The 16,197-nt window shown below is 31.0% G+C and overlaps 1 protein-coding gene and 1 pseudogene across 1 annotated transcript; both read left to right on the top strand.

Annotated features, from left to right (window-relative positions):
• Nucleotides 1–162: 162 nt before the first annotated feature.
• LOC149063015 (uncharacterized) lies at nucleotides 163–1,547 on the top strand (annotated as a pseudogene).
• An 8,824-nt stretch (nucleotides 1,548–10,371) lies between these two features.
• Nucleotides 10,372–10,758, top strand: LOC149063014 (uncharacterized). The gene has a single exon (XM_089215485.1). The coding sequence runs from the start codon at nucleotides 10,372–10,374 to the stop codon at nucleotides 10,756–10,758; it is 387 nt and encodes a 128-aa protein (XP_089071611.1).
• Nucleotides 10,759–16,197: the final 5,439 nt, after the last annotated feature.

Raw genomic sequence — 16,197 nt, 5'->3', positions numbered from 1 at the left:
ATGATAATTTTTTTTCTCTTATGAAGTTTAAAAGTATTTTCTTCATAAAAAAATTGAAAAATTAAAAAAAGAAAAACTATTTCTTAAAAATAACCCTTTTGGTACCAATCTATTGAATCTGATAACAAATTATTTGAGTTTTACTGTGGGATTAGTAAATCTATGTTTGATATAATTGATGATTAATGTTCAAAAGTTTCTTTTAAATATTATTATGATTGGAATGAGGAAAATTCTGTTTAAAGGACCAAATTCTTATGACTCTTATAAAACTAAGATTGAATTTAGCTTATCCAAACTTAGCATTTAGATTTAAGACTAGTGAATCCACAGTAGGTAATATTATATTAATATTAATAAGTGTTCTTCATGAAATTTTATTAATTAACTTAATGAATACAGTACCTTCACAAAATAAGAATTAAAATTGCTTACCAGAATGTTTCAATCATTTTCAAAATTGTAGAATAACATTTGATTGTACTGAAATTTCATGCGATATTCCTAAATCCCTTTTGGATCAAAAGCTCACATATAGTTCTTATAAGAATAAAAATAAATTGAAAGGGCTTATTGGAGTGGCTCCTAATGACGTTATTACTTATGCCAGTAAATTGTATCTTGGATCCTCTTCTGATAAAAAAAATTGTAGGCCACTGTAGAGTATTAAATATATTACAACCAGGTGATTTAGTGTTAGCTGATAAAGGCTTCCTAATTTCAGACTTAATGCCTCCAGAAACTTCCTTAAACATTCCTCCTTTTCTTATGTCTCCGCAATTCACTCCAAGCGAAGTTCTGAAAACAAAGAACATAGCTAGAGCCAGAATTCATGTTGAAAGGGTGATGGTTAGGGCTAGGATTTATATGCATTTGCATGTTTTTTTCCTTAAGTCCAAATTGATTGGTTGCCAGATTTGTCCACGATTTGGCTTATTCTCGTTTAAATAAGACCAATTTTTTTTGCATATTTTTGCATATTTTGGGCATAATGCATATAACTGCATATTCATAGATTTTTTAGGATACGATCATTTTTAACTAACGTTTTTTGATTTTTATAAGTTATTGTTAATTTTAAATGGTACTTCACGAAACCGACAGTTTTTAGTAATACTTTGTGTTAGTACGTCATGTGTTGCGAAAATGTGTGCGGACGTTTATACTTAATAATTTTAATGGTTTTAATAACAGTGTCCAGTATGCCGAAAGTTCAAAGTGAAAGTGCCAAGTTACGTCTAATTAAACTAATATTTTATGCAATAATATGATGAGCTAATAATAAATTATGAATTATAATAAATAATACTAAAAATTTGTTTTTGCATATTTTGGTAAATAAAATGCATATTTTACAATTTTTTATTGCATATAAATCCTAGCCCTAGTGATGGTTAAGCTGAAAAGTTTAAAATTTTAACACATATACCAAAATGCTTTATACAAAGTCATCATAAGTATTTCAATTATGTGCTACATTAGTAAATTTCCAAAATCCAACAATAAAAGAAGTTGAGCATCTGTTTGTAAATAATGATAACACATAAAATATAAATTTCCAATATTCAGTTTTTATTTATTAAAAAAATTATAATATAATGATAATTATTTACTATGTATACAAATACAGTGGCGCCATTTGGGGGAGGGTGAGCAGGGTGTGCACTTGCACCCCCTTGATTTATTATTTACTATTGACCTAGCCGTCACTGATACACGGCCTTGCCGCCTTGGCCTCCAGTTTTCCTATCTTTAATATTAGCCTAGAACAATATAGAAACGAAACTCGATCAGCTGATCGCTGAATTGGTTCCCTATGATCTGAAATCTGAACAAGGAATTGGTTAAACAAACCAACTAAGTTTTGTTTTACAAATTTTGTGTTTGATTTTCACTTCAAAATGGTTGTAAAGTGTCTAGTGTGTCCGAATAAGTAGGGATCCTTATCAAATGTTACTTTTCATAGATTTCCAAAGGATAGCGAAAGGTAAATATTATAATTAATTAAATATTAATAATGTATTAATCTAAAAATTTTGTTATAAATAATTGTATAATGTTTTAGATTTTATAAGTGGGTTAAACTTTGCCGTCGTCCTGATCTAACAGAAAAGAGTCCATACATTTGTAAACCTACTTATAGACTATGCTCAGAGCACTTTGTCAAAACAGATTTCAACAGTAATGGTCGGTTGAATAATAACGCTGTGCCTTCTGTATTTAGCTGGTCTGATGTGGAGTTGAAACAAACTGATTGTTTACAAACAATCCCTGAGGAGTCCATTCCTAGTACTTCAGGAACAATAGCCAATTCTGCTGACATTAATAGTGAATCTCTATCGTCAATCAATTGGTCAAATATAGCTGACATATCTTGTTCAACTCCTAAAAGCTCTACATCGAGATCAATAACTTATTCATCAGGGAACAGTTCAACGTGTACAACACAAACACATAAAGATTTGTCCAGGAACACATCACGAAAGGTAAAACTTAACAAACTGCTAAGTATCCAAAAGAATAAATATAATGATCTTCATAAAAAATATTTTTCACTTAAAAAGCATTGTTCTGACCAAGAAAAAAAGTCTTCAACATTAGTGTTTTTTCATTTAATGTGCGACAAGTTTCTAAATAAAGGTTTTGCTAATTTTGTTAAAGTACAGTCCAAACTAACATTGAAAGATCCCCGTGGGCATAGGTTTTCTTATGAGACAAAACAGTTTGCACTCATGATACATTTTATGGGTCCTAAAGTTTATAGATTTCTTCGGAAATCCTGGAGTTTGCCATCTGTTAGAACTTTGCAAAAAACTACAGAGAATTGGGAAATTAATCCTGGTTTGAATGAATTTTTGTTCAATGTTCTAGCAGTAAAAGCAAACTCCATGACGGGCTGAGAAGGAATCGGTACTGCTGTTGAAGTGAGAATATTGTTAAAAGAGGTTTGGGAAGGTTGAGAGTGTCTTGATTGTTGAAATATTTGTGAAGGAGGGGAAATGAAAGTAGAGTCATGTAGTTTATTTTCCAGGGCAGCTAACCGAGAGGATTGACTTTCTACACAACATATACGATCAGTAAGGGTTTGAATACTAGAATTGATGCTACGCTGAACACTATTAATATGGTTGATGCTTTCATTTAGAGTGACTGCTTGAGAGGTGTTGTTGGCACTTTGTAGTTCGGTAAGACTGTTCTGGACAATAAGAAAATCAGAATGGAAATTAGTTTGAATTTGGGTCAGTTTAGAAGTGTGGTCTGTATCAATCTCATCTACCCTATTGCATAATTCATCAAATTTGTTGTCAAGCTCTGTAAACTTGCGGGCAAAATTATCCAGCTGTTGGTGGAAAGACACATTCATGTCGTCAATTAGTTTTTTGAGAGAGGTGAGAGAGAGAGGGGGGGAATCGCTAAGGAGAGAGAGATTGGTATCATCATTTTCAGCCATGGTTAGATCAAAATCTGTTGAGGGAAGTATTGGAGACTGATAAGTATTTGAGGGATTATACCTATCCGGTTGGCGGGTAATGCGTTTACCAGCACCGTGCATTAGAATAGAAAATAGAATCGATTGACAAAAATTATATAATACAATTTAAAAGCAGGATATTAATGTAAAGATAATATTTCAAAAGCTAGTAGTAGTTACAGTGTGATAGGGGAAACACTAAAAATGTTAGGCCTGTGACAGTTATTGGGGACAATAATTTAATTCTCAGAAAAGAGATAGAACAAGAAAAGATTATAATTTATAATGTTAATTAGGAAACATCAGAGCATAGATCTGACCTAAATGAAAATAATACTTAAGTCGCACTCGAATAAAAAAAATTTAATTTAATTGAATAATAATAAATGGAGCGATGAAATATAAGATTCAATTTACTAGTTTACTACCACATACAATGTGTATAATGAAGATATGAAAGTTAATAATATTAGAATAAGTGTAGAGACACTGTACTGGGTAATGGGGAAATTTAATCTAACAAATAACAATAATATACCAGGTAATGTAGCAGGTTTTAACTAAAATCACAAAGGACAACTTAATTTAATTTATAATATACTAATAGTGTAGTGATTAATTTAAATAGAATAACTGAAACGTAGTTAATGAACAAATTATAGGTTAAATTATATGCACTGCGCACACAAGAAATATTAATGTAATAACGATATACTAATAAAATAATATAAATTGTTATCCTACAAGAGGGATAATTTAGTGGACAATAACTGTAATTTAACTATACCGGGGTATACTAAAGGAAATATAATATTTGAATATAAAGGTTAACTAAATGTCCTAAGACAGATAATAATAGTAAAGTTAAGTTAGTTTAACAGTCTTGAAACAAGATCACAAAAATAAGGTTAATTAATAATTTGTAATATAACAATGTAATGGGGCCCTAGTCGGGACAAAGCTACCGGGCTAACCAACTTCTTATACAGCAACTCAGTCATCATTGAGGATATAACAATTTAAAAATAATAAGGGGAATAGTTGGGAGAACATATTTATGTTAGATAAAAGGGAATATATTGTTTATTAACCTGGTATACAGACTAATCATAGTAATATTTTAATTGAAGTTAGGGAGAGCATTATAATAATATAAACCTGGGCGTTAAGGGGACATAATATTAAATATTTACTAATGGTAAGGTATATGGAAAAACAAAATTTTTAATTATTGTTGTATAGTGAACATTGTCATCTTTATCGAGAAATAGAATAATAATTTAATTTTTTTTTTTTTTTTTTTAAATAAATTAATAATATGACAATGATTTATTTGTGCCAGATACAAATCTTGGACACATGATATATTAATGTTGTTAATAATAATTTGTATTAACCACCAAGATAAACATGTGTTCTGAAGGAACAGAATATAATAATAAAGTTAACTTTTGTCATGAGACAGAAAGAATATAGTAATCCGCAGATTTACAATATAATATAATATAATAATAAAATTTACTTTTGTCATGAGACATAAGAAATGTAATAACCCGCAGACTGAATACATAATATAATAATTGACCATGTGGTCCTGGGAAAAAATGTAAGTTATCGCAGCTCTATAATATAAAAAGTTCCTAACTATGTTATGCAGGGGAGGAATACGGGTCTAGGGAACATATTAAGGGGGGTCATACAAGGGGAAAACTATTATAATCAGCCGCAGCCGTCAGCACATACCGCCACCGTCAAAGCGCCGCTGCCGCTTCCAATCCGGTACACACACCAGCAGGAACAATTTCTGAAATGATTAACTGGATAACAAACATAGTCATGGGGGGAACATAGAAATAATAATAAGTTAATATTTACCTTTACATTATAACATTTTTCACATAATCTATCAATATAACAGTATTTTTTTTTTTTTGTACCAAAAGTAAATAATTAATATGACCATCAGTAAGTTAACAATAAAATAAAATATCTCTCTAGGAGAATAATATAGTCATATTTTTGAATAAAAGATTTAAAAAAACTTTGAGAGATTTGGGGAGTAATAATATTAAGGATTTTAGGAGATTTAATTAAAATGTGTTTGCATTACAGGAGAATAATAGTTTTTAAGATGAAAGTGGATAATAAATGTTGCCATGCCATGTGCTTGCCATTAGGTAAAATTTTTTTTTTTTTTTTATACATGTTTTATATATACTGATATTTGCCATTTTTATAAGAGAAATTTATATTTTAATAATTTTAAGTTTTATAATTTTATTAAGGGAGAAGAAAAAAAATATATTAGTTATACAGGGGAGTATTTGGACATGGGTCCTGTCACGGTCGCCATATGTGAGATTACGGAGCTTTTTAGGGCTCCGTAAACCACCAACGAGCAAAGGGGAACACTTTCCTCGTGACCTGTGAGCCGCACCGCGTGAGACCCGAGGGTCAAGTCGGTGGAACTCACAGGCTTTGATACACGCAGTGGCGAATGAACGCCAAAGATTTATTTAGAAGGGGGAAAACAAACAAAAAATTTTATATTAATAAAATAATAGGCGTAAAGTCTTAGGATAACTATGGGGATATATTTTACATGGTTGTAATAAATAATATATAATATAATGCACATGGCAAAATGCACAAAATACAGGGAAAAGTATATAATATAATGCACATGGCAAAATGCACAAATTACAGGGAAAAGAATATAATATAATGCACATGGCAAAATGCACAAAATACAGGGAAAAGTATATAATATAATGCTACAGCTCCGACAAGCGGTTACCGGCACGGAATAATCATCATACGTCGGTATGACACATTATACTATTACATGTGTTAAAGGAAAATACCCACGGCTCCGCATGACGGTTACCGTGGCACCTATGAGGAAAAATGGAGCATAAATAGAAATACGTTGTAGTGATACATAATTAAAATGAAAAAAGAAAAGAAAAAGTTGTGATACATAATCAAAATGAAAAGGGGGGAATATTGGGGGAAATAGTTTTGTACATTACACAAATGATGATGACTTGAGTTGTGGCTGGATGACGAAAGTGTGGATGACCGACGGCTGGGATAGGCTGGCCAGTTGGCCGTCGACCCCCAAGACACGTGGTCGACATGGCCCATCGGCGTCGGTCATTGGGAAAACGGAGGCTTCGCCCGACATCGGGCCCGACGTCGTCGCTTAGCCCATCATTTCGTACATTATGAGTATGGATGACAATACAAAAAACTATAAGTTGACTATTGACCACGAGGATGATCGGACCGCAGAATGAGTGGGCCGGTGGTGTTCGTTACCTACGTCTTGACGGGAATACGTTGGTTTAAAAAGTGAAGATGTCTGGCGAACGGTGTCCGGTCGCTGGCCGTTGTTGTCGCAATTGATGTCGTAGTAGGGAAGGTCAGGGTAGGCGTATTGCGGGATTTTACAATAATATGGGTAATTAAAATAATTGCACTGCGGCGATCGCACCGACGGACGCGACAGAGGCGCCGACGGCAGCCGATGACGACATGTTACGGTGACGTCGGTGAACACTGTTGCAGGCGGGGAGGTCGGGGATCAGTTATTGCATAACATAGTGGTAATCGCGGGCGCGCTATTATATTAATGGGATGGTCACTGGCCGACAGGTATGCTGATATCCTAGGTATTGGGTATACCCAGTGGTTTAATAATAATAATAATAAGGCCTGAAATTCTGTGACGTTACAAAGTGTTCATTTTTTCATTGCAATAATATGCAATAATATGCAAAAAAATTCCAAAAACAGATTCACACCTTTCCTTTGAATATTAATTTATTAAAAAAGTGGATAATCCATTCCGGTAAGTACCCAATGGTCTATTTATATTTATAACATAAAATAATTTTCCTATATAATTCAAATTTAATCTAACCAACTACCAAGTATTTTTATACTTCAAACTTTAGGGAATGTCGAGTTGGATTCCATAAGCCCGAAAAAAAAATGAAAAATCGGTTTTTATGCTCTAAACATTTTAATAGAGACCAGTATTCTAATCCAGTTGATCCTAAATCGCGGCTTAATTCCAATGCGGTTTCAACAAAATATTCTGAAGGTATATTTGAACCAGTTTATATGTATGCATAGGCGCAAATTGAGGGGAGCTTGGTGGATTACGTATTATCTCCCCCCACAAATCTAGGATATACCATTTTAAAATACTATATTATAAATTTCTACTTGCCGTTTAATATATTCAGACCCCCCCCCCCTCCCATCCAAATCAAAAGTTGAAATTGCGTCTATGAACATACCTATATGTATATTATTATATTTTAAAATAAAATATTTACTAGGTATACACAGTGCACGTAATTCCTACATTAAATTAATTATATTATTGTTATAGTTGAGCATGTAACTAAATCTACACCGTTGGTTAATATTTTTAATTCACTCAAAGCTTGGAATTGGAGTGTCTCTAGTACAGACTTCGTTGGAGGTATATAAGAATTATAAATATTATAAAAACAAAAATAATAGTTATTATCTGAAATATCAAATTAATTATGTAATTAAAAAAAAATGTGCTTATGAGTTTTCAATATATTTTTTATTATTAGAACTATACATAAAGAGTCCTGTACCTGTTATATTGAAGTTTCGAGTTAATAAACATATTTTTGGTCATTTAATAAGCGCCTTTGCGTATATTTTTTTGAAATATGTCCTTACTCTCTCTTTACTAAGGATAACAACGAGCCGGTACACATCATACCTATAAAGATTCCTACATTTTCTTGTATTAAAACCTGATGTTAAAAATGATCATGTGAATGAAGTATTGATCACAACTCCGCGACAAAATCGCGAAAAGCAGAAGTGCAAATGACGGTATGTGCCTCAAGACATATACATTGCATGTATACGATAAATGATTCTGATTGAGGACAGTATATTATGTAATATGTTGCATAAGATATTTTGTATTATTATATTATATTTTAGTACTTGACACTTGATATTGTCAAAGGTGGGCATTAACGAGTTAAAAAGTTAATTTTTTTTTAATGTTTTTACTTAACTAGTTAGTTTATTTTTTCAACAAATTATGGAACATAACTAGTTTAATATACAGTTGGAATAACTTAGCTTTTCAGTTGATTTAAAAAAAATCGTGGTATATTTATACTTTACCGGACACCCTTTTTTTTGTAATTTTTTTTTTTTGAAACTATGTAGTTAAGTACACTGAAAACGATGGTGAAGTCAGAATTTGGGGCTCGAACTTAGTTTTCAAGTTATAGGCTATTGAAGTTAACGCTTTTTCATAATCTTTTAAATAAGTAGTTTGATGGCAATTTTACGTATTCGCTTGTTGTGCAGTGGTCATGGAAGCTGTTTCCACCCGCCACGTCCGCGTTCAATACCGACTCGGGTAAAACTTTTCTTGCACTTTTTTTTTTAAATGTGAGCTTTTATGAAGATTACAAAAAATACATTTTATTAGGTGTACTGTTCCATTAAAATACCATTAAATTAAAATCGTATAAAAGAAACAACGAAAAATAAAATAATTATAAAAATAACACATTTTATTAGGTTTATTGTTCCATTTAAATAGCATAAAATTGTAAATTAAGTATATCTAACGAAAACTTATTATACATTTTCGATAACAAAAAATGTCAATTTTTGCAAGTTTTAATTTCCACGTACAAAATATTATTGATCACTTCGTTTTTCTCTACTTACGCGAATACATTAAAAGTAACGTAAACTATGGCAGCTGACAAATATATAAATTTATTCGACCTTAAAGAGTGGTCAGACCTAAACGACGGTTTAGGTCTAATCACAAAATTACAAGAATATGGTATTTTGCCAACGGAACAAAAATGTCTAAGTGGACATTTTATGAGATTGGTAAAAGATGAATCCATGACTGACAAATATAAGTGGATTTGTCGTGAAAAAGTTGGTGGCAAAAAGGGTAAAAAGACATGCAACTATAGGTAAGTACTACTAAAATTTCCTACAATTAACAAAATTAAAAAAAAGAATTTAAACTAAAGAAATTAAAACTAAAACTTATTATTATTATTTGTAGCCTTTCACTCCGACACAAAACATTTTTTTACAAATCTCATCTATCATTGCTAACAATTTGTGGGTTTGTTAATTTGTGGGCAATTAATTGCAAATTTCCAGTAATGAGACTACAGTTAAGGCTCACAGATAAGACCTTAACTGACTGGTCGTCGTTTTGTCGAGAGGTGACTTATGAAATGATGGTTATTAATAAAACAAAATTGGGTGGATATGGTCACATCGTTGAGATAGATGAATCCAAATTCGGACGTCGGAAACATCATAGGGGCCATAGAGTAGAAGGGCAATGGGTGTTTGGAGGTTATGAGAGGGAAACTGGCAAGTGTTTCATGGTCCCGGTTGAGAGCCGTAATGCCACAACCCTTTTAGCAGTCATCAAAGAATGGATAAAACCTGGAACAACAATAATTTCCGATTGTTGGAAGTTAATATATCTTTTCATACATTTAAATTATAAATATTATAAACTAAGAACAAATCTATAATTTAGTGACCTCCCAAATTTTTGAATTTTTTTTTGCAAAAAAAAAAATCATTATTTTAATTTATTAAGTAAGCCACACGGTAAATAAAATGCATTTTTGTTGCACTAAGTCACCCAACGGGGTCCAATAAATATAACTGATAACATAGTAGCAGTCACGATTATAAAGAAAAATAATATAATATAATCGTGGTACCAGCATAAGTTTGGTATAAAAAAAATTGTTTAAATATATTTATGTATATTTTATTATATTTATTTAATTTAATTTTAGGCTTACAATACTTTAAATGATGACGGCTATGTTCACATGACTGTGAACCATAGTCTTCACTTTAAAGATCCCGTGACAGGTGAGCACTCAAACACCATAGAGAGTGCATGGAGACATTCGAAACAATCGATGTCTAATTATTGCCGAAAGAAGTCATTTTATGCTGGGTATCTAGCTAAATTTATGTTCAGCAAACATTGTCGGTCACATAATTTGGACCCAACGACAGATTTTTTTAAACACGCTGGCATACTATATCACGTGGATAATACCGAAGAACATACTTTTGTCAACGGCGGCGACGACGACGATGATGACAACGTAGACAGTGGTGACAGTGGCAATGATGACGATGAGAGTGACAACGGTGATGATGAGAGTGACGACGATGACGATGACAGTGGCGACGGACAAGACAATTAATAATTGAAATAATTGTCTTAAATTAAAAACACTTGTGATGATGTGATCTGTAAAATGTTAGGGTATAGTTGTCCGAAAAATGATATCATGACTGATACCAGTGATCCAGCAGTGGCACCAATGTGAAAAAAAAGTTTTATAGTGATGCTCGCGTTGCTACTCGCACTGGGTAACCGCCGTATAAACAATATAGCCCAAATAGGTAAAATCATGATGAGTATGACAGCATGCTGCTAGGAACTTAATTGCGGTAGCAAAATAATATTATTATGTTACTTTAACAGGCGGTTGAATCTGGCGGCCGGTTAGGTTAAGTTAAGGGATAAGGGAGGTTAAGTTAGGTTACCCGTCTGCCCGAAGGGCAGGGATGCTCTCCCCCCCCGCGACCCCCGACGCCAACCCCCTCCCTCGGTTAGGTTAGCTATTTTAGCCCCGGGGGGTTTGGGGGCTGAGCCCCCATCTAACGAGAGGTCCGGAGGACCTCGAGTTTGGCGACCGGAGCCGGTAGGCGAAGGGAGCCACTATACTTGATAATTTTGTTATTTAACAGTAAGCTCTGTTTTAAAAAAAGAAGATATGTTAATAATAAATATCACTACAATGGTAAAATCTTCTTTTTTTAAAAAAAAAGTGCAAAAAAAATTTTGGGTGTGACGGGTATCGATCTCTTGATACCATGGTGATACCATTGCGTTGTTACCATTGCGCCATCATTGAACACCACTATCAGATGGTATTATAGGTATTTAAGGGCTATTATATTATGTTAAAACTTCAATTAGTTATAACTACGAAACTAACTTCGTGCGCCAAATTCTGATTTCACTAACGTTTTTTTCAGCCAAAAAATGACTGAGTCCACCAAAAAAATGGCTAAAAAAAGGGGTGTCCGGTAATGTATAAAAGTTCCTATATTTTCAGTTAAAATTATACAATTGGTTGCATAATTCATTTCTTTTTTGTGATCCTTCTTGTGTAACATAGGCATTCCTTGGGACAAATCGTTCATATGTATCAGCATCAAAATCATCATTTACAGTCATACATAATATATTATGTAGACAACAAGCTGCTTTTACAATAAGTCCACAATATGATTTATCATAAACATCAAGTTTTCTAAAACCATCATAGTATGAAGTAATGAGTACTTATTTTATAATAATAATCTTAAGTATTGTACATTAAAATGCTTTACTTCAATTTACGGAATCGTCCAACCAGTTTTCCAAATGCTTGTTCCACAACAATTCTGAAACTACTCAACTTTTGATTGAAATGTATTTGAGCAGGTGTCAAGTGACCAATATTCTTATAAGGTATTAATAGAGCTTCAGTTAGAGGATAAGCTCCATCACCAGTCACATGGCTACCTTCTGGTATAATTGTCCAGGGATCATCTAAAAGTTTTTGCCCAACACCACTTCTTCTATAAACTCGTGCATCGTGCGATGATCCAGGCCAGCCAGCGAATACATCAGTAAACATATATTGTGAATCCACAATACCCTTGTTCATTAATAAAAAGTATCAAATGAGGAATATGACTAATTAGTAATTACATGTATTGGGATTAGTAGTATTTTATTTAGCACATAATATTTTTATACCTGTAAAACTATTGAAGCCACTTGTTTTCGGTTTACAAACATAGTACCATCTAGTTTTGGCATTTTTTTCCGGCCAACCCAAGGTGCGAGAATTTTAATATGGCACCCATCAATAGCTCCAATTACATTTGGTAGTGCCCCTGGCCTTAATGAGTTAAATTTTTCGATTGTCCAATAGGCCATTTAATAAATTTATAAGAAATCATGTTTAACTTAGTTAAAATACTTTTAATTATTGAATGGCTTGTGCTTTCAGCAACATCAAATCTGTTAGCTAACTGCCTGAAAGATAATTGATAGATAAAATATAGTACATTTTTTTTAACTACTCATTAAAACTATTATGCAAAAAGTTATTCTGAATTGATTGTCACAACATCCGAATTTCTTCCACCAGTCACCACTCACCACAGTGGACTGTTGACTGTTGGAAAAATTCACCGGTTACACATTCCGAATTTCTTGCATAGTAATTTTAATCAGCGTAATAATAATCAAAACAGGATATCGCCAAATAACGCAGGATGTTATATCTGTCAATCTGTGGCGGCACGAATCATTTCGCACGAGATTGTAGGCAGGCAGGTCAAAATCCTAGACAAAACAATAATATATATAGACCACAAATTCCAAATTTCAATCCGCGTAGAAGTAACAATAGTAATAATAACGTGGAACCACTGAGTTGCACATATTTCAATAAAAGGGGACACGAAATTTCGAGTTGTTACACAAAACAGCGAAACGATAGGAATAACGCAAATTCGTCGGGAAACGCTCAGATACCAACCTCGAGTGGGGTGAGATTGGTACGTCAAATAATCGATTCAGAACCCTCACAGAACGATGTTTACGCATTTCAACAGCTATAGTTCAAAATCATATAATATTACAATCACCTAGTTTTAATACAGAAAATGTTCAATTACTATTAGACACGGGTAGCGATTTAAATTTAATAAAAATAAATAAATTAACTGGTAACACGATAATAAATGAAAATGAAAAAATTTATCTAAAAGGCATAAACGAAAAAATAGTTCCTACAATTGGACGCACAATAATCACATTGATAATAGATATAAACGAATTTAAAGCCGACTTTTTTGTAGTAGATAAACAATTTCCGGTTGATAAAGACGGGATACTAGGACAGAAATTTCTGATAGAAAATAACGCTGTAATAGATATCGCAAATAGTACATTATCACTCAGAAAAATACTTACCAATATTAATGAAAAATGTATATAAAACTAAGGAAAAACGGGTATGATTTGGAGCCTATGATATTGAGTCTTAGAAATATAGTATAATATATTTTATATTAAAGCTAAACAAATTTTGTTGAATCAATGTTTTATTTCATTAATTGTAAATCAATAATCCATAAATTTAATTACTCTGGGATTAAACTGATGGAAATGTATGTGCATTAATTTAAAGATAAAAAGTTATGACTGTATTTAATTTAAAGAAAACCTTCTTGAAATTGATTTCTCAACAAAATAAAAACAAGGAAACTCATGCATTGATTTTATGTTACAATTTCTTATTTTTAAAGATTATTGGGATTAAATCAATTTGTCTTGTATATAAACAAATAATGAACTGTAAGCATTGTTTTTATGCTATTTTTCCTTATTTAAAAAAAATTCTTGATTTTAAAACAAATTACTTTTTTTTCATAAAAACTATGATTTCTTCTTTGAAAATTATAATAAAATAATATATTATAGTAAAAGTTAAGTTTTTATTGTTTTGAAGTAAATTATTACCTAATACGATTTATAAACAAGGTATTGTTATTTAAACAAAATGCTTAATGTAAGTTCTAAAGTTACTTATCGGATTATAGATAAATAAAATAAAAATATAGATACATTGTTTAAAAATAAATCATTTGAACAATTTATTGTTATTCAAGCATAATATTAAATATAATATACAATATAAGCCCCTGGTTACAGGAATGACATAATAAAAATAAAAAATAAAAATATAAACAAACACAAACGGTAAAAATATTGTCAAATACCTATGTTATATATTGAATATACTAAATTTAAATGTACATCAAAATTATGCTCAAATATATTACAGCTATTTGTTTATCAAAAAATAAAAATAAACATATTAAATAAAATACACTAAAATTATTAATAACTGAGATAATAATACCTAAGTTCCTTATAATTTTGTATAAGATTGAACAAAGTAAAAAAAGTTTAATTGTACATACCTAGGTTGATATAAAAAAATACTGTTGTATAATATGTATAATCTTTATGGTTATACTATAAACAAAATAAAATAATGTATTTTAATAAATAAAAATAAATTTTTATATAAAGTAATGTTTTAAACGTATTACAGTGTCTTTATTATTAAGATAATATAAATGAACTGGAGGACCCATGAAATCTGTAATACTTTTTAAAACATATAGTCCAGTATCAATACTTGAGACAACATAACTAACAAAATGTTTGTTATAAGAGAGTACATTTAAAGTATTACATAAAAACAATACTTTCTCATCAAGACATATATTTTTTTTAAATTTATATACTAATGTTGTATTGTCAAATAAAGCTGTAAGTATATTATTGATTTTATACACTGTGTTGTTGTATACAATTTGGTCATAACAAAGAGCCTGATCAAGTGCAGTCAAATCATTAGGTGAAAACAAAATTTTAATTTTTTCAAAATATTCACATGAACTAAGTGGAGAGCCTAAATTTGTCGAGATACAAGAACTGTTGCTTAAATTTAAAATATAATCAGAAAAATTAATGGAATATTTTATACCTAACGAAATAGGAATATGAACTCTTGAAGTTATGTTTTTGATGTATGTTTTAAGTTGTCTATGCTTAGACTCAAATCTATAACTCCATAAATATTTTAAGGGCCCTGACTTTTTTATTATATTACAATAGTGGATAATTAAATGATGTTTAGGCTTTAATGAACCTTGAAATAACTCAGTATACCTATTTATTATTATGATACGTGATATGTTTTTCTAAATTTAAAATAATTTGATTACTAAATTTTGGTAACAACAGTAAATCAATCATCTCAATAAAATTAACTAAAAACAACCAAATTTGATTATTTTCAGGGACTAAGTCTCCTATTAGAAGAGGAAAAAAATGAATAAATATCTGCATTTCTCTTGAAGACATTTTGAATTTTAATGTATTTATTTTAATTTGCTTTATAGAAGGGGACATGTTTCCAATTTCAGTGTCACCATAATTAAATCCTTGTTTTCTACTATTTAATGTTTCCAAACTAAAAAACCTCAAATTAATTAAATTACATATGATATGGTTCATATCGTATACACAAATTCCCTCATAAATATCATGCATTATATCCACTGCATAGTTATTAACAACATAAGTAATATACTTTATTAAATATAGATTCTTCATATATACCAGTAATTTGACAATTATTAGTCTTAACATGTTCATCATAATTTTGTTTGTTACGGAGTAAGTTAATATTTTCATTGGCAAGTACTTGAGTACTTTTTTTGTCAGAAATACAAAAACGACAGAAATAATTTGATGAAAATGACCTTACAAATCCCAAAACACTATTTACTCCAAGGTTATCTCCAACAACTAGACCTAACAGAAATTTAATCTTAAATTGTTTTCCATCATTTAATGTTAATTTTATTCCATGACTTTGTAGTTCATTAATTTCATCGACCAAAAAATAAAAACATTTGTCATTTCCTATCAATTTTACATCTTTGTAGTTAAATAAGGCAGCTACAAAAATATTATTTAAATTTGATTTTAGTCCTTC

The sequence above is a fragment of the Diuraphis noxia genome, unplaced genomic scaffold (assembly GCF_037042655.1).
Source record: "Diuraphis noxia isolate RWA-SAM2 unplaced genomic scaffold, SU_Dnox_SAM2 contig0001, whole genome shotgun sequence".
NCBI lineage: Eukaryota > Metazoa > Arthropoda > Insecta > Hemiptera > Aphididae > Diuraphis > Diuraphis noxia.
Note: the sequence above shows the minus strand (reverse complement) of the source record. Positions and strands in the feature narration are given on the sequence as shown.

Bases quoted from the DNA above. Each gene is read 5' to 3' on its own strand.
- LOC149063014 (XM_089215485.1), top strand. From the start codon at position 10,372: ATGACTGTGAACCATAGTCTTCACTTTAAAGATCCCGTGACAGGTGAG.